Below are 18473 nucleotides of genomic sequence, written 5' to 3'. Positions count from 1 at the left end.
CAATTTATAATTGTTTAGGCCCATGTTTTGTAGGGACTGACAATGGACTTCGTTGACCATTAGTTGGATGATACCTAGTCTTTCTTTTATTTAGACGACGATGATAATAATGGTGATGATTTAGCTTATTTAGGATACAAGACCCGAAGGTGAGAAGGAGGAATAAAATAAACAAAGGACCTGAAAGCATGGCTATCAAAGTGGTCAGCCACGGAGAGGAATTGAACCATGATTCAAACCATCCTTAGGCTGGTTCTCGTTCCCTTTTTCATTTGGCCAATCCCTCCCTGGAGTCTTTAATCATCCCAGAATGGTTTCTACAACATTCCTCCCTGAGGGCTGCAGAGCCCTCCTTGCTGTAAGAATACCAGCCCCCTTCTGTTCTGAAGAACTACCTCTGCAAGGGAGGACAAGGATTCTTGTAAATGGGCGATAGATTTTTCTAAGTTTTCTCTATCTGAGCCAATGGCTGCTCTGAGCCTATTATAATTCTGGTGTTGTAAAGTGAGGGATGACCCTCCTATGCTGGGGCCGGCAGCTCCAGCTCCCAAGGCTAACAATATAGTTATGTTACAGTGGTTGTCAGCTCTCGTTTTGACCGAGTCGGATCTAATGGGTCAAGCAGTTCCTCATTAGAAAGATAAATCATCCGAGGGATGAGCTGTACTAACACACAAAAGTCCTTTGAGTGTCTAAGGACTTGTCCATGCACACAGCGGATAGCATCCATTGAGCAGGCCCACCAAGCATTATCAGGGGGAATAGCATATTGATTTGCATGGCCTGACTTGTTTGGTTGCATAAGTGACCATATTCAAGGGGGACTGACCCACACAGGTACTTGCCAGGCTACTGCTTGCAGGGTTAAGCGGGCATTCCTTTGTCGCCATCTACAGGTGACAGCAGAGGCCCTCTCAGTGTTGTTGCAGTACAGCAATTCCCTCATAGTAAAGGGGTTTAACATCTCAAAACAAAGCCAACATGATTCTGTTATATCAGGCCGAGTAGCATTTAAGGTTTCGGAAGTATGTATCGTCACATTTCATAAGGGTTCTTCTATAGGCCTGTTCTCGAAGTTTAAGGTGGTACGATGCAGGGAGGGACTGGTAAACTAGGGGGTTAAATGCGTGGTGCCAGGTTTTGAAAATATAAATGGCTTGTTTAGGCTTTGCCAGGGAGCTAGAACTGAATTTGGGCCTATACCGGCTAGGTCAGAGGACGGCTGGTATTGGTGCTGTAGTCGCAGGGTGAAAATTAGACCTGGATGATATCCCACAATGACATGCAACCGGGCGCCCCAAGATTTTCTCATTTCCCATCCACGGGCTTTCTTCCCCGTGTCTGTAAACTGAATGATTACCTTGGACGAGTCGTCCTTTTTACTTAAGTTGATCAGGTCTCCTTTTTGGTTGTTGTTGACCATTTGGCACCCTGAGTGGTTTTTGAGGTCACCACTGAGGTTTCAAACCCCCATGAGGCGCAGTAATAAGTTTCAGGTTCCCCCACACTGACCTGCTCTCCTTTTCCCAGGGCAAACACAGAAGGTGTTCCATCTGCACCTGAGCATGAGTCTCTGAGTGTCTGTCGGGTATCCGGCCAAGAGTAGTCAACTAGCTGACAGAAATCAAAGGTGAGATTAGGAAACCATGGGGTCCCTCGGGGGCTGGTACAGTGGGCAAGACATGCCCGATGCCCTGTTTCTGGGTTGGCTGTTGTCTAGGAGCTGTTGGAGGGCTGGTGGGGGGATTAGCTGTAACAGTACATACAGTGAAGTTATTGCTAGGGGCATTGTTATTTGAGTCTGAGGGGGTTGTCTGGGTGTCTTGAAGCCTTCCATTTGGGGGGTTCTGGCTCCTGGAAGGTCTCTTCTTCTGTGAAAGGGTCTGAGATTTTGGCGTGAGTACAGTGAACCCAGGTTACGATGCCGTCCGGTTGGGGGGCAGTTGGGGTAATGCATAATACAAGGTAGGGTTCTTCCCATCTGGATTTGAGGCTGTCCTTATGATGTCTTCTCACGCATCCCCAGGCACCCAGTCTGAAGTGGTGAGGCTCAGCTGGAGAACCTGAGTTCCTAAGGAGCAGTGAGCTGAGGCCGATTGGGTTGTGAGCGCATTTGAGTCCTTGAAGGGCCTCAAGCAAGTCCTCGTGTCATCAAATTCAGCAACAACACCTGCCTGTAGGCTAGGTATCATCGGGGGCGAGTCCCATTTGATAGGGGAATTTCTAACCCTATAGAGGGTGAAGGGGAGAAGAGGCACCCAGTCTGCACCAGTCTCTAAGACTAATTTAGCTAAGGTCTCGTTATAAGTTCTATTCACTCTCTCTACCTGCCCTGAACTTTGGGGTCTGTAAGCACAATGTAATTTCCAATTAATCCCCAATCCAGTGGCCAAACTGTGACTTACCTGGGACACAAAAGCTGGTCCATTGTCTGACCCTATAACTTTTGGGAAGCCATATCTGGGTAGGAGTTCTTCTAAGATTTTCTTTGCCACTATTTGAGCAATCTCATGTTTGGTAGGGAATGCCTCAGTACATCCCGGAAAAGTATCTATGAAAACTAAAAGATGTTTGTGACCAGATTTGCCAGGTTTTACCTCAGTGAAGTCTGTTTCCCAATAAATACCAGGACATGTTCCCCTCTGTTGTGCCCTGGGTTCTTGGGATTAGCCAGGGCATTGGTTAATTGGCAAGCTTGGCAGGCAGTAATGATAGCTTCAATAGTAGAATGTTTTTCTTTAATTTTGATGGGGGCTTGTCGGATGAGATCCTGCACTCATCGAATTCCCATGTAGGTAGACCGGTGGATCCTTTTTAAGATTTTAGTTGCTAGTATTTGAAGAAGGACTCACTTCCCATCTGTAGTTTGCCACCACTGGATCCATTTTATGTCCCCCTCAGTATTTCTTGGTTGATTTGGCAAGCGTGGGTCTCTCGGGTCTATGAGAGTGATGGCTGTGTCCACAGGTAAAGCCACCTGCTGGGCAGTTTGGTTTAACAAATTGTTCCCCCTTTAGATGGGCCCATTGCCCTGCTGATGGATTGGGCTAATTTTTTAGGTAGCCATAATGTTCTAAGTAGGGCTAATATTTCCTCTTTTTTGTTTTTTTGTTTTTGTTTGTTTTTGTTTTTTTGAGACAGGGTTTCTCTGTGTAGCCTTGGCTTGGCTGTCCTGTCCTCTTATCTCAGTCTTTCCCTCAGCTGCTAAGAGCCCTCTTTCCCTGTAGATGGCACTATGAATATGGGCTGTGGCAAAAACATATCTACTATCAGTATAAATATTTAATTTTAATCCTTGTCCCCATTGTAATGTTTTGGTGAGGGCTATCAGCTTGGCTCGTTGAAGTCTAAGGGCTTTGCCCTGATAATCTCAGAGTCAGTGGTCACCCCATTATACCTATGCCCACCCTGAAAGAAACTGCTACTGTCTGTGAACCATGCTGCATCAGGGTCCTTCAGTGGGGTGTCCTGTAAATCAGCCCTGGTGGAGACTACATGGGCCAGGATACCTACACAATCGTGAAGCGGCACATCCAGGTCATGGTCAGGCAGCAGGGTGGCTGGGTTTAGAGTAGTGGACATCTGGAAAGAGATTCTAGCAGGATTCATCAGTAAAGTTTGATAATGGGTCATATGGGCATTGCTCATCCATCTATCTGGTGGCTGTTTGAGGGCCCCTTCAATGGCATGGGGGTGGTAATGATCAAATTTTGCCCTAGGGTGAGCTTATCAGCACCCTTAATTAGTAAGGCAACTGCTGCAATTATTCTCAGGCAAGGAGGCAATCCAAGTGCCACTAGGTCCAGTTTCTTGGATAGATAGGCTATTGGGCGCTTCCAGGGTCCGATGGTCTGGACCAACGCCCCTTTAGTTGTCCCAGTGTGTTCATCTACAAAGAGATGGAATGGTTTAGTTACATCAGACAACCCTAAGGCCGGGGCTGATAACAGAGCCCCTTTAAGGCTGTCAAAAGCCTGTTGATGAGTTTCTGTCCAAGTAAAACTCCCTGTGTTTTTTGTAGCTTTATACAAGGGATAGGCTATTTCTGCAAAGCCTGGCATCCACAGACGACAGAATCCTGCTGACCCCCAAAATTCTCTCACCTGTTGATCTGAGGTGGGACTGGGAATATGTAGGACAGTCTCTTTTCTGGCATCTGACAGCCAACGTTTTCCTTCCTTTAAGATGTACCCTAGACATGTCACCTGGGAGCGACAGTCGGGCTTTCTTGGCTGATGCTTGGTACCCTAAGTCTCCTAGAGTCTGAAGGAGGTTCTTAGTTCCCCTTATATAGATGGCCCAGTCAGCTGCTGCAATCAAGAGATCATCTACATATTGTAGTAAGGCTAGCTGTAGATGCTGCCTCCTGTACTCAACCCACATCTTCATTGAGCACTTCATCAAAGATGGTTGAAGAGTTCTTGAAGCCGTGGGTAAACGAGTCCAAATAAGCTGTCCGTTAATTCCTTTCTCAGGGTCGTACCATTCAAAGGCAACGTATTCTTGGCTTTGGGGGGGGGGATAAGGGCAGACTGAAAAGGACATCTCTCATCTCTAAGATCCAGCACAGTGTACCATTGATGCTCGGGGGCGGGGGGGGGGGGGATGCAGCTTAATAAACTGTACGGTTGGGAACTGCTGGATGAATGTTAACTTCCCTTAGGTCCTGTACCGGCCAATAGTTTGAGGTTTCCAGACTGGTAGGAGAGGTGTATTCCAGGCCGAATGGCAGAGGCCTTAAGACCCCCCAGCCGGGTGTGTGGCGTGATGCCATTTTAGGCCTCTAGTGATATTGGGTATTGCTTGACTCTGACTGGGTTGGCTCCTGGTTTGAAATCCACAAAATTGTGTGGCCTATGTTTAGCCAGTCCCATTAACCCAGTTTCTACCCAAGCTTGGGGAAACTGTTGAAGGCATTGTTCGATGGTGGCTTCTAGGGCTGGTTTACTTTCAAACATTCAATACTCCTCTGTTAGTTGAGTAGTTAAGATGTGACTGAGTTGTCCTTTTTGATTTAACACCTTGGTGCCTTCAGGGGAGAAGTGAATTTGAGCTCTCATTTTAGATAGTAAGTTTCGCTCAAGTAGGGAGTATGGGCATTCTGGAATAACCATAAATGTATAGACCATCTTTAGGTAGTCCAGGAATACTGTTTCATACTGGTGGCTCCCGGTACCCAAGATTTCTTATGGGATATGGAGCCAACAGTCTTCAATAAGACTGAATGCTGGCCACTAGTATCAACCAGGAAATTGATGGGTTTCTGTCCTCCCCCAGCTTTCTTCTTCTTCTTCTTCTTCTTCTTCTTCTTCTTCTTCCTTCTTCTTCTTTCTTTTCTTCTTCTTTCTTCTTCTTTCTTCTTCCTCCTTCTTCTTTCTTTCTTTCTTCTTCTTCTTCTTCTTCTTCTTCTCCTTCTCCTTCTCCTTCTCCTTCTCCTTCTCCTTCTCCTTCTCCTTCTTCTTCTTCTTCTTCTTCCAGACAGGGTTTCTCTGTGTAGCCTTGGCTGTCCTGGACTCACTTTGTAGAACAGGCTGGCTTCGAATTCAGCGATCCACCTGCCTCTGCCTCCCAAGTGCTAGGATTAAAGGTATGCGCCACCCACTCGGTTCTCTCCCATTTTCTTAATCTGCCGCCCCTGAGGGCAATCTTTTGCCCGATGTCCTTTCTTTTTGCAGCAAGCGCATTGGTCTCTCTAAACGTACCCTTCCTTTTGTCTTTCTAAGGCCTGTCCCGGCGATTTCTTTCTAAGGCTGTCCCGGCGATATCTTTCTAAGGCTGTCCTGGCGATATCTTTCAGTCGGCTACGATCCTCTAGTTCAGAGGTAGCAGCAGCAAAATACGTGCCAAGTCTCAACTTTTGTCTTTTCTCAGCTTTTATCTGCTTCTCCTCTGCACTATCCCTTCCATTATACCCTTCCTCTGCCGCCGCTAATGAAGCTCGGAGACATTTTTCGCCTAATCGTGCAATCTTCTGCAGCTCTCTTGGCCAGGTTTAACACAAAACGGATTTTCTTTTTTTTAATGCAGTTTGTCTGGTCCTTGCACTTACACACCTGCCCATGTGCTACCTACAGTCGGATAGGTATCTGTCACGGCAGCCTGGGGGCCTTTGTACCTGTAATGAAACGGAAACACTCAAGACTCTACACAGCCATCCAAAACAGACCACTAGTATTTCCGCAACCTAAGCTTTTACGACAGGTTAGCCGTGTAACCTTACGCAAGCAAGTTAACTGGAGTGTGCCACAGTCACAAGCCTTAGTGTCTACTTTATACCACATTGTGAAGGTTTTATTTCAAGTAAATATGTATTCAGTAAGTGATACTGGTTTTCACAGGACCCTCCAAGAATCTGCGGACTCCACGCTCCAGTCTCGGACCTGCGCAAGGGAGTCGGCCTTGATGTTCGCTTCCTCCCTCAGGATGACAGTCACAGCCGACGATCATGCTCTCGCAGAGCTAGGCCATAGAACTGCACCGGGAGCATGGCGAGAGAGCACATCATACCCAGCCCGTTCCTCTAGGGCGGCCGGCCGCCTGAACTTAGAGGACTAGGGACCAGCGCAAGCATCGGTATGGTTTACTGCGGTAGCTGGGACTCAGTCCGTAGAGGACTGCAGAATCCACGGCGCAGGCGCAGTAACAAGGGCGTGCTATAGACTACATTTCCCGGCAGTCCCCACGCAGCTCGAGCCTCGTAAGCGCCGAACGCTGGTCTCTGCTTCTGGCCGTAGTTCTCCCAGGTGTTGGGATCGCCCTTCCGAAAGGTTTTCTTGGTGGAGCTTGTTAACAGCTGACACTTCTGGGCCCCAACATGACACTGGATTCTGGTTCGATCGTGACTCAGGAACCTGCCCGGCCCACATATGGCCCAGGGATGCCCACTCCTACAGTCTTCCACCTGGCGGCCCCGCCCACTCTATAGCCCCGCCTCTCACCCCCATGAGGACATTTTCTCCCCTCCCCCCACTTATGCAAAATTTCCTCGTGGTTGGTCGGCCGAGAGTACGTGGCGAGACCCGACCCAATAGGAGACAGCGTAAGATAACGTGAATCGGAAGTCTGTCCTGACCAGCAGCCGTTGGTTTATGACGCATAACTCACGCGCTGAAACTTCCGCCCCGGTCGCCGAGAGCTAAGTTCTGTGCGGCCCGAGAAGCCGGTCAGGTGGCGACGCTGCAGGCCTATTATTGCCAAGGTTTCGAACTGGGGTTTTCCGGCGGGATTTGGAGCTCGGGGCCTCTCGTGATCTACCGTCGTAGAGAACCTAGGGCGTCTGGCAAGGCGGACGTAGCTGGTTTCGGGACCTAGGCACTCTGGGGGCCATGGCTATGGCTGCGGGTCCGAGCTCCCAGGAGCCGGAAGGGCTCCTGATAGTGAAACTGGAGGAGGACTGCACCTGGAGCCAGGAGGTACCCCCGCCTGACCCCCAGCCCAGCCCAGAGGCCTCCCATCTGCGTTTTCGACGGTTCCGCTTTCAAGAGGCCTCTGGTCCCCGAGAGGCGCTTAGCCAGCTTCAGGAGCTTTGCCATGGCTGGCTGCAGCCGGAGATGCGCACCAAGGAGCAGATACTGGAGCTCTTGGTGCTGGAGCAGTTCCTGACCATCCTTCCCCAGGAGATTCAGAGCCGGGTGCAGGAGCTGCGCCCAGAGAGCGGCGAAGAAGCAGTGACCCTTGTGGAGCGTATGCAGAGAGAACTCGGGAAACTGAGGCAACAGGTGACAGAGCTGTTCTATCCATGGTTTGGCTCGGTAGACTGGGACATTGTGCTAGCCCGGTTCTGTGGTCTAATATACTTGATTGCCCCAGGAGACTTTGCATGAGGAAGAGGGATTTTTTTGTGTGTGACTTGTGTGCATCATTTTCCTTCCAGGTTTCTCCCATACGACAGTAGCGGGCGGTGACTTTGTTTTAACATGTAAGGCGTTCTGCCAGTAGTTAGTCCTGGAGTTAGAAAGCCACCCACTGGTTACTAGCCTTGTGATTTTTCTGTTTGCTACTGGAAACAGTCGGAGGGAGGATCACTGAGCTTCACGCCGGAGCCAATGATCCTCTTTTTTTCTATTGCTAAAGTGAAGGTGCCAAAGTACTGTCTGGGGATAATTTCGAGGTTTGCGAGAAAAGTATGTCAAGTTGGATGACACCACTGCCGCTGCATTGAGGGCTTTGCGTGTTTTGTGCCAGCGTCTCGTGTAGCCCACGCTGACTGTGACTGGCTGTGTATCTATCTCAGCTTGCCTCTGGACCATTGCTGATCCTCCAGCGTCAGTTTCCCTCAGCGTCAGTTTCCCCCAAATTCTGAGTTCTAGGATTGCAAGCGTGTGCCATCTCGTTTGCCTCTGCTCTTTCGAGATGCTAGCTACAACTGGGATTACCTCAGGCATATGCTGCCACCCTAGGCTTAGTGGTGAATACCACGAAGTCAGTCAGTAGTCTCCAATGTAGAGTTGGATCTCTGTCAGTTGAACTTTGAAAAACAGCTAAGCACTGGGGTATGTGCTCAACTGCCTGCTAAGTTCGCCTTATCTAGTAGCGAGAAGGGAAGCATCTAGAAAAGGCGAGAGAGAACGCGAGCAGAAGTGAGGTGTATTGGAAGAATATATTGAGATGCCCACTAGTAGTGGACCCTCACTTTTCCTTGCTCCCATCCCTCCCCCATTTTCTGTTAGACACAATGTAAAAAGCCTTTAGCATAAACCATCCTCTTGGCCAGACCGAAGGGATGGTCCATGGTGGTTCTCTGTTGAAGGCTTGTCCTAAAACTCCTGTACTGATTTCCGTTGCTGTCAGCCCCATTGTGATGATGAGTGATGTGGGTTGGTTCCCAGGTCACAAACCAAGGGCGGGGAGCAGCAGTGCTTTTGGAGGAGCCTTTGCCGCTGGAAACAGCACGAGAGTCACCGAGCTTCAAGCTGGAGCCAATGGAGACTGAGCGAAGCCCTGGCCCCAGGCTGCAGGAGCCGCTAGACCCCAAGGGGGACCCCCAGGCTGTAAAGGAGAGGGGTGAGGGACAGTTATGGGGCAGGTGGGAGGGAGGAGGGGCTTTGGGGTTGCCCCTTGCCCTAGCAGAATGTAGTACAGGTGCCAAGGAGAAAAAAATTTCTGAAGTTAAGGATTTCAGATGTCGTCTGGAAAACCTAAAAGTGGTGGTATGAATTCTGTGAGGGCGGTGGGAGGAAAAGGGAATATTCTAGTAAAGCCCTTTTGTGCACAGAGCAGGCAGTTTATAGTTAGGTGGTTGGTGTGGGGTGTGTGGTTAGAATCCTGTTGGCCAGGATGAAAGGCCACTCAACCCTTTCTATGACCCCGTTACTATAGATCACCGTATTACACCTTTCGCTACTTTTTCTTTAATGTCAGTCCTAACTGGGTGTTGGGGAATGCATTATTGTCTTGTAATCTGTGGGCTGCCGAAGTTTAGTGTCACTGTTCTCATTGTGGTTTCTGTCATCTTCAGCATTGTCTGCTCCCTGGCTCTCTGTCTTTCCTCCAGAAGGGCATGTGGAAGATAAGGATGTGCCTGGGCCCCAGGTGACGTGGAAGCTCTCACTGCCTCTCCCCAGAACCCTCCTTTTCTCCTCGCTGCCTCTCCCCAGAACCCTCCTTTTCTCCTCGCTGCCTCTCCCCAGAACCCTCCTTTTCTCCTCGCTGCCTCTCCCCAGAACCCTCCTTTTCTCCTGCCTTTTGGGAGGGGGGAGGTGCCCCTCTGCCTCTAGGAGGATGTTTTCCCTCTGCTCAGATGCCTCTTTTCCTTCTTTGTCATTTCAGCGCATTACTTACCCCCCCCCCCATGGCATGTTCTTGGTATGCCTAGGTTCTACCCCTTTAGCTGTGTCTCTGCTTGAGTTGTTATTTCGTGATGCTAAAGAGGTCTTGTGTTTCAGTTGCCCGAGAGCTTCGAGGACATGGCGATGTATCTCTCTCAGGAGTGGGGCCACCAGGACCCTAGTAAGAGAGCCCTCTCAAGGGACATGGTGCAAGATAGCTGTGAGAGCATGGGCGCCCTAGGTAAGAACTTCTTGTTCTGGGATGATGGCATTTATGACCAGAATGTCCTGTTCCTTGGACACACGTGATCTCTGAGTTTGGTCAAGAGACAGCCCCCACCCCCCCCCCCCTACCCCTACCCCACCCCACCTCCCCCACTGCCCTTTCCTCTAACAGTTCTCATACTATGGTCAGTTAAACATGTGCCAAGTGGCACAGCTGATAGGCTTAATGGCATCCTCAGACTGTGTTTCTGTTGCTAGAGTTTAAGGCAGAGTCTGAACTGTAGAGAACTTCCGTGGGCAGCACAAATCCTGACCACAGGCCCACGTCACGCATGGCCCGAGCTCTAAGTTCTGCTTCCGTGCAATAGCGGTCCTCCCTCTGAACTCACTCACCGCTTAGCATTTATGTCTTTTGTGCTCCGGTGGTATTTGTAGACTTTACCAAAGACAGAAAATCCAGAGATACTGCCATCATTATCAGTTTATTAGCTCTCCTAGCCTGTAAAAATTCAGGAAGGGAAGAGGGACTTGTGAGAATTTAGAACATTATATAAATTGTGAGAATTTAGAACAAAGTAGGCTAGACAATATATTCATTAAAGCAAGTCTGTGTGTTGAACAGTAATGCAAAGGTTAAAAATGATGGCAATAAAATAAAACAAACTGAGAGCTAAATGCAGGTAGAGTATATGTAAATATTACATAGTTCTCATCTTCTCTGTGTATATGAAAATCTCCATAATAAAAAGTTGGAAAAAAAAAAAAAGTTGGGCAGGGCAGTGGTGGTGTACACCTTTAATCCCAGCATTCAGGAGGCAGAGGCAAGTGGATCTCTGTGAGTTCGAGGCCAGCCTGCTCTACAAAATGAGTCCAGGACAGCCAGGACTACACAGAGAAACCCTGTCTCAAAAACCAAAAAATAAACAAATAAATAGTAATAATAATAAAAAGCTGGAGGTAATCTAACAAGGCTGGGTACAGTTTGATTGGTTATATTGAAGCATACAGCAGGAAGAAAAGCTACTGCGGTGGCTGTTTTCATCGTGTTTGTAGAAGGCTACTAGAGCTGTGAGCTTGCCTGCACCAACTGTGCAGTGTTCCTACTGGTTTCTGTCTTTCTTCCTTGGGACGCCCTGGTTTACATCACTCCCGTTGCCATGCCAACGGTGACGAGAGGCCCTGAGCTGCTGCTTGAGTCTGTGTTTTACTGAAAGACTGAGATGTTTTTCTTTTTAGCACAGCACAGGGTGGGTGGGTGGGTGGGGGGTTTACAGTTAAACTTAGTACTATTTGTAAGTAGCGAACACACTTTTACTGTCGTAAGTTGAGTGTCAAAGAGAAGTGGTCATCCCATGTTTATTTTATCCTTACTTGAATTACGAATGGTACATTCTAGTTTTAAAATTGAAGTTCTCTGAAAATATTTAAAAACCCATAGTCTTCCCTAGTTGTCTGTTCTTTTTCTAGAGTAACTGCTGCTTAGTTAGTCTAAAGGGACGCGTCAGTGTAGACAGGGTTGTTCCTATGCTGCTGTCAGGAAGCAGCTTTGTTTTCTCTACGTGCTGGAAGAGAGTGGTGACCTGTTTCTGTCGTTCCGAGCAGAGCCTTGCGTTGCCGGTCAGGAGGTCTTAAGCACCCAGGTGGAAGAAGGAGGGACGCCATGGGATCCGAGTGTCCAGAGTTGCAAGGAAGGGGTGAGCCTCAGAAACCCAGTTCCAGGTAAGAGCCGAATGAAGGTAGCGGTTGCTCAGGAACGCTCCCAGGGTTGTGTGTGACATTGAGAGATGGAAGTACATGGCCAGTGTTGTATGCCTCTTTGTCTCCTGCACACGGGTACACCAGTGAGGTTGGTGAGAGTCTGAGGAGGTGCTAACTCTTGAACTTACTTGGTACATTGTAGTCTCAGCCGTGATCCATGCATGAAGGGTGAAAGCCAACCAGAAAGCAGGTGGGCGGGACCTAAACAAGGGAATACTGAGACTCGTCTGAGCTCTGAGTCTCCGAATTTTCTCCGCGGCTTCTCTGGCATGCTTTACTTACAAGGACAGGATGGGGAGCAGAGAGGACTCTGTTCTCTGAGCCTCTTGCCTGAAAGGCATGTAGGGATTTTTTTTTCCACTGGGAAATAATCTAAACGTTTGTTTTTCCTCCCTTGCTAGGGGTAGAGAAGTTTGAGACCCTAGAAGGAAATGTTGAGTCTGTTTCTCCCGAAAGTACGGATCATCCGGTGCTGCTGGCTGGCCAGGCCAGGAGGGAGGTGCCCTGGAGTCCTGAGCAGGGAAGGCCTGATGACAGAGAAGAGGGACCCTGGGAATGTCCCTCAGGAGACAAGATAGAGGAGTCCTTAGTGGGAACCACGGCTTCTAGGGGACTGCTGCAGCCAAAGGACCAGCCCAAGAAACTCCATTTGTGTGCCTTGTGCGGCAAGAACTTTTCTAATAACTCAAACCTCATGAGGCACCAGAGGATCCATGCTGCCGAGAAGCTGTGTATGGGTGTGGGGTGTGGGGAGGGCTTTGGTGGCCATCCGCATTTTCTCTCGCTGCACAGAACACACATGGGAGAGGAAGCCCATAAGTGCCTTGAGTGTGGAAAGTGCTTCAGTCAGAATACCCACCTCACCCGCCACCAGCGCACGCACACGGGCGAGAAGCCCTACCAGTGCAGCGTGTGTGGGAAAAGCTTCTCTTGCAACTCCAACCTCCACAGACACCAGAGGACACACACCGGGGAGAAGCCCTACAAGTGCCCTGAGTGTGGGGAGATCTTTGCCCACAGCTCCAACCTGCTTCGCCACCAGCGGATCCACACCGGGGAGAGGCCCTATCGGTGCCGTGAGTGTGGGAAGAGCTTCTCTCGGAGTTCACACCTTGTCATTCATGAAAGAACCCATGAGAAGGAGAGACTCGACCCTTTCCCCGAGTGTGGGCAAGGCATGAGTGACAGTCCTCCCTTTCTGACAAACCACGGAGCTCACAGGGTGGAGAAGAGACTCTTCGAATGTTCAACTTGTGGGAAGAGTTTCCGACAGGCCATGCACCTGACGAGACATCAGCGAACACACACAGGAGAAAAACCGTATAAGTGTACCCTTTGTGGGGAAAGATTCTCCCACAGATCCAACTTGATCAGGCACCAGAGAATTCACACAGGAGAAAAGCCCTATACCTGTCACGAGTGTGGAGACAGTTTCTCTCACAGTTCCAACCGGATTCGTCACCTGAGAACCCACACAGGAGAGAGACCATATAAGTGTTCCGAATGTGGAGAAAGCTTCTCCCGGAGCTCACGCCTCACAAGTCATCAGAGAACTCACACTGGTTAGAAACAAGAGGTTTCTTTTTGCCTCAGTTTTGGCAGAAAGTTGTCTTACCCAGAATTGGTATTCTTTGCCGTATCTGGTGTATCTTGCAGGTAATTAATACAAAGAGAAAATGGGACTTATTTTAAGGGAGGTGCAGAGATGAAGAACTAGCTTAACACTAAAAGTTCAGTCTTCAGAAGGAAGAGTAAGTTCTCTGAGGTAACCTGCTCAGGGCCGTTTTCTGTGACAATAATCCTGTTTTCAGACACATCTACCTTTATTCTTTGACCTGGGTATGGCTTGGGTGCTGTTCTGAGCTGGCATTTATCCCAAACGTTTGGGAATACATATAACTTTAGCGCCTTAATTTTGACATTCAGCAGGAGAGTTTGGGCTCCTGGGCCCCCTGAGAGCAAAGAAGGGCTGGATCTCCTGGAGACCTGTGTGAGGGCCACAAGGCTGATTTTAGTTGCAGGCTTTTGAAGCACCCTGGCTGGGAAGTCGTGGGCAGTCCTGTTCTGCTGCTCCAGCACCCTCTGAGCAGTTTGGCAGGCGTGCTCGGTGGCATATAAGGTGACCTCAGAAAAAGGGAACTGTAGGCATGAGGAATCATACAGTAGGCTCCGCAGGTGAGCCTGGCAGTTTACAGATTAAGGATACATGGTTAAAGTCCAGAGATTGCGGCTTCCATCTGTCAGAAAGGTGGGTAGAGCGCTAGAGACATGATGGCTCCTCAGAAACAAAAACAGATCCTAGAGAAACTAGGAGTTATGTCTTTCCCTGTTGAAACTGTTTGGAAGATTTATAATAAATATCTCCCAGGAAACATAAACATGTGTGAATCATTATTGAGGGCCTTTGTGTTGATGTGTTTCAGACAAATTGTTCTTTCCTTGTGGAAATTCTTTGGTTTTTGTTTTTTGGGTTTTTTGTTTGGTTGGTTGGTTTTGGTTTTTCAAGACATGGTTTCTCTGTATAGCCTTGGCTGTCCTGGAACTCTGTAGACCAGGCTGGCCAGTCTGCCTCCTGAGTGCCGAGATTAAAAGTGTGTACCACCACCATCCAGCCAACTCAGGCTTTGTTTTGATTTTTTATTTTCTTTTTCTTTTTTTCCCCAAGACAGGGTTTCTTTGTGTATCCTTGGCTGTCCTAAACTCACTCTGTAGACCAGGCTGGCCTCAAACTCACAGCGATCTGCCTGTCTCTGCCTCCCTAGTGCTGGGATTAAAGGGGTGCGCCACCACCGCCCAGCAGTGTTTAGAGAGTTAGAACCCAGCACTCTAGGAGTAGGAGGTCAGATGCCAGGAAGCCATTTCACCGTCTCCAGAGGAAGCTATTTAACTAGCTGTTCTTTTTTTTTTTTTTGAGGGGCGGGGAGGTCGGGTTATGGTAGAACAATGTAGTGAGAATTCTGGAATTTAGGCTTATTTCAAAAAACAGAACTACTGTAAGTTTGTTTTGTTTTATCCCAGCTGTGGGACATGGGGCTGCTTCACAGCACCTGACTGATTTGCCTCGTGCTCTTAACAGAGGAGCGGTTTTGTCAGCTGCAGATAGTTTCTGCAATTGTGCGGTGTTTGGAATTCTGGGAATTTTTGAGAGGGTATATAAATGCTAATACCCTGAAGGCAGGGGCTGTGGTTGTTGGTCTTTGGAGGGGGTTGCTGGGCTCTAGTTTATTAGTAGTTGAGCTCAAAGAAGAAATAAGAAAGAAAATTAGATTCACAGATTCCCCTCTTCCTTCCTTCCCCCTTTCCCTCTCCCTCTCCCCCCCCCAACTCTCTCCCTCTCCCCCCCCCCAACTCTCTCCCTCTCTCCCCCTTCTATCCTTTCTCTCCTATCTAGTGATAGAGGGAGTGAAACTTGGGGCTGTGGGGGAAATAAAGTGTGGGAAAAAGAACCCATAAAATCGCTAAAGCCTGCTGCAGGAGAGGCCATTAGCAGCAGTCGGTCAAAGCAGTCCCCGTTCTTAGCCCAGGGCTTGGCTCAGCTTAGTGTGTTCAGAAGCTTTGGTTTTCTGGATCAACTTTTAAAACGTCATTCTCCCGTTTCTCTCCCTTTGTTTCACGGGCCTTTTCCACGGGAGGTGAGCAGTGGTGGTGTGAGGCCTGAGGCCTGGGAAGGAAGGTGAGGTGGGCCATGGTGGTGTGAGGCCTGAGGCCTGGGAAGGAAGGTGAGGTGGGCCATTGTGGTGTGAGGCCTGAGGCCTGGGAAGGAAGGTGAGGTGGGCAATGGTGGTGTGAGGCCTGAGGCCTGGGAAGGAAGGTGAGGAGGTTCATGTAGATTAGAGATTAATATAGGATCTGCTGTCGTAGAAGCAGACTGAGAAGGCGCCTGGTGCCGTGAATCGGGTGCAGTGGTACACAGTTGCTGTGCCACAAAGCAGCTTACTTGGATTGTACACACACACACACACACACACACACACACACACTATAAAATCACCCATGCAGCTATTCCATGGTCTCTCTAGTGTTGCTGTCATGTGTGCCTTTTCCTGGGCAGATGACAAGTGTCTGTCAGCCCAGATAAGGTACCAATGACAGACTAAAGAAAGGAGTCCGCTCATGTTAAGACTGTTAAGTCAGTGAGTTTGTCGGTGTTACATACAGGAGGGCCAGATGGGAGCAGACTTTTCAGAGCCTAAAGCTTTCTTAACTGTGTGGGAATGTGGAGGACCTGTGGTGTCATTTTTCAGGAGCCATACACTTTTTTTAAAAATGCTGTCTCACTGTTGCCTGGAGCTTACCTACCCGTTAGGTTTAGGCAGGCTGGCTGGCTGGCTGGCCATCAAGCTCCAGGAATTTATCTGTCTTGATCCTGGCAGCACACCTGGCTTTTTATGGGGGTGCTAAGGCTCAAACTCAGGCCGTGTGCTCGTTTTCATCCCTCAGCATCTGCAGTCTTAGCTGGTTTCCCTTCTCCAGGAGAGAATGTTCCGATTCTGAGGGAATAGCTACTCACCATGTTTTATCTGTCATATCCTCAATTCCTGTCTTCGAGTCTAACCCCCGATTGAAAGGCTCTCTGAAGCGGGAGCAAGCTAGGGATAACTACTGTCACTCTAGGCAGAAATAAATAGATAAATAAAATCAAGCCGGGTTCCATAATGCTATAAACTGAGCCAAGCAAGCTGGAATTAAGGGTAAAGGAGGCAGCCAGTGGCAACGCTAGTGCTTTTCTTTGTAATTATGCATAAAACACCTTAAAAAACAAAATTCCCTACTTTGCAACAATCACGTCTGGATTACTTAGAGCCCGACAGCATCTTTCGTCATTGTGGTGATGCACACCTTAATCCCATCACTTGGGAGGTTGAGACAAGCAGGTCTTTCTGAGTTTGAGGCCAGTCTGGACTACATAGCATGGCTACACAGTGAGAACCTGTCTCAAAAAAAATTTTTTTAAAGCCTAAGTTTTAACTCCTCTGTATCTTAGGCTGCCTTTTAATTTGCTTTGTGGCTTGAGGGGTGACCTTAAACTTCTGATCTTCCTGTCTCTGGCTCGCAACTGCTGGGATTGCAGATTTGTGTGGTGCCTACCCAGAGCTCCAGACAAGTTAGGCATGGTTCTGCCACCTGGCCTACGTCCACACCCTCCCTAGTCTCGTCTTTTCTCAAACTGCTGTGGAGCTGCGAAGGGGATGGGGTCGAGGTGGTGTTCTTAGTCTGTTTTAGGGTCACAGGGCCTCAAGCCATAATGAAAGGCTTGAGTCAGATTTTAGAGAGGGGAGGCTTTAGTTAACATAGAAGGTGACCCCTGGACTGTGAACGCGTGTTTGGAACCTAATGGCCTGTAATCTGGAAGACACTAGCCATACTAAGGGTTAAGCAGGGACGTCCACAGAACAGAATTACAAGAAGAAAGGAGCTGAGAACAGAGTAAAGAGCAAAAGCCATAGTGATTAAGTAATTTCAGGAAAACAGACAAAATGTGTGGTAATAGTGATGAAACCCAGGAATGGTGAGGTAAGGGATGAGGGTGTTAGTTAAAACTCAAGGTAGGTGATGACATCCGTGCGCAGGTGACTCGCTGGGCTCCAAGATGCTGCCTGAAGACATGAGATCTAGAGGCTGTGTGAGCTTCCAGGAATGGAACAGCCTTAACTCCGCACAGATGCATGTGTGGTGTCCGGCCTTGTAATTCAGCTGCAGAGAAGAACCTAAGATGTGGTCCAGACAGCTTCTAGTGGCCGTTAACCCCGTAGGAGAGTTTTTAGATAGACCCAGTCTCCCCACTTAATGTGAAGAGCTGGCCTCAAAAAGGTGCCGTTAGGCTCGGAAGTGTGCCCACCCTGGTGCTCAGTGGAAGGCGGCGTTGTCTGTCCCGGTGGTGGCGTATGGTAAACAGGCACCGCGTCTCTGCATCTCGGAAGGGGTCTGTCTGGGTGGCCTACTGTAAAGTGCTTTGGGTGGGCTGAAGTGAGGTGTCAACTTAGGAATCATGTGGGATCATTTTCAGTGTGCGTGTGTATTGGAGAGAGAGAGAGGGAGGGAGGGAGGGAGGCAGGGAGGCAGGGAGGGAGGGAGGGTGCCAGTTCTATCCTAACACTATGTAAATCTTGGAGATCAAGCTCAGGTGGTCACCAAGTGCCTTCATCCACCGAGCCATTTCCCAGCCCTTTTTATTTATTCTCTGGAGAACTTCATACGTGTATATGATGTAGTAATTATCATGTCCACCCCCATCCTTCCCATACGCCCCTCCCCCAATTTAATGTAATCTTTTTTTTTTTTTTTTTTTTTGAGACAGGGTTTCTCTGTGTAGCCTTGGCTGTCCTGGACTTGCTTTGTAGACCAGGCTGGCCTTGAACTCACAGCGATCTGCCTGCCTCTGCCTCCCGAGTGCTGGGATCTCTTAAAGGCGTGTGCCACCACGCCCGGCTAAAGATTTTTTTATTATGTATACAATATCCTGCCTGGAAGCCAGAAGAGGGCGCCAGATCTCATTATAGGTGGTTGTGAGCCACCATGTGGTTGCTGGGAATTGAACTCATGACCTTTGGAAGAGCAGTCGGTGCTCTTAACCTCTGAGCCATCTCTCCAGCCCTTAACACCTAGGAGTCTTTTTTTTTTTTTTTTTTTTTTTTTTTTTTTTTTTTTTTTTTTTTTTTCGAGACAGGGTTTCTCTGTGTATCCTTGGCCATCCTGGACTCACTTTGTAGACCAGGCTGGCCT

General features: G+C 48.8%; 1 protein-coding gene across 1 annotated transcript; it reads left to right on the top strand.

Moving 5' to 3' along the window:
* The first annotated feature begins 7093 nt into the window (after nt 1-7093).
* Nucleotides 7094-13451, top strand: Znf263 (zinc finger protein 263). The gene is made up of 6 exons (XM_051167621.1): nt 7094-7718; nt 8829-9003; nt 9458-9531; nt 9885-10008; nt 11595-11711; nt 12152-13451. Exons 1-6 carry the CDS (start codon nt 7326-7328, stop codon nt 13315-13317), a joined length of 2049 nt encoding a protein of 682 aa, XP_051023578.1. The 5' UTR covers nt 7094-7325; the 3' UTR covers nt 13318-13451.
* The last annotated feature ends 5022 nt before the right edge of the window (nt 13452-18473 follow it).

The sequence above is a fragment of the Acomys russatus genome, chromosome 25 (assembly GCF_903995435.1).
Source record: "Acomys russatus chromosome 25, mAcoRus1.1, whole genome shotgun sequence".
Taxonomy (NCBI): Eukaryota; Metazoa; Chordata; class Mammalia; order Rodentia; family Muridae; genus Acomys; species Acomys russatus.
The sequence above is the reverse complement of the archived record's forward strand: the minus strand, read 5'-3'. Positions and strand labels throughout refer to the sequence as shown.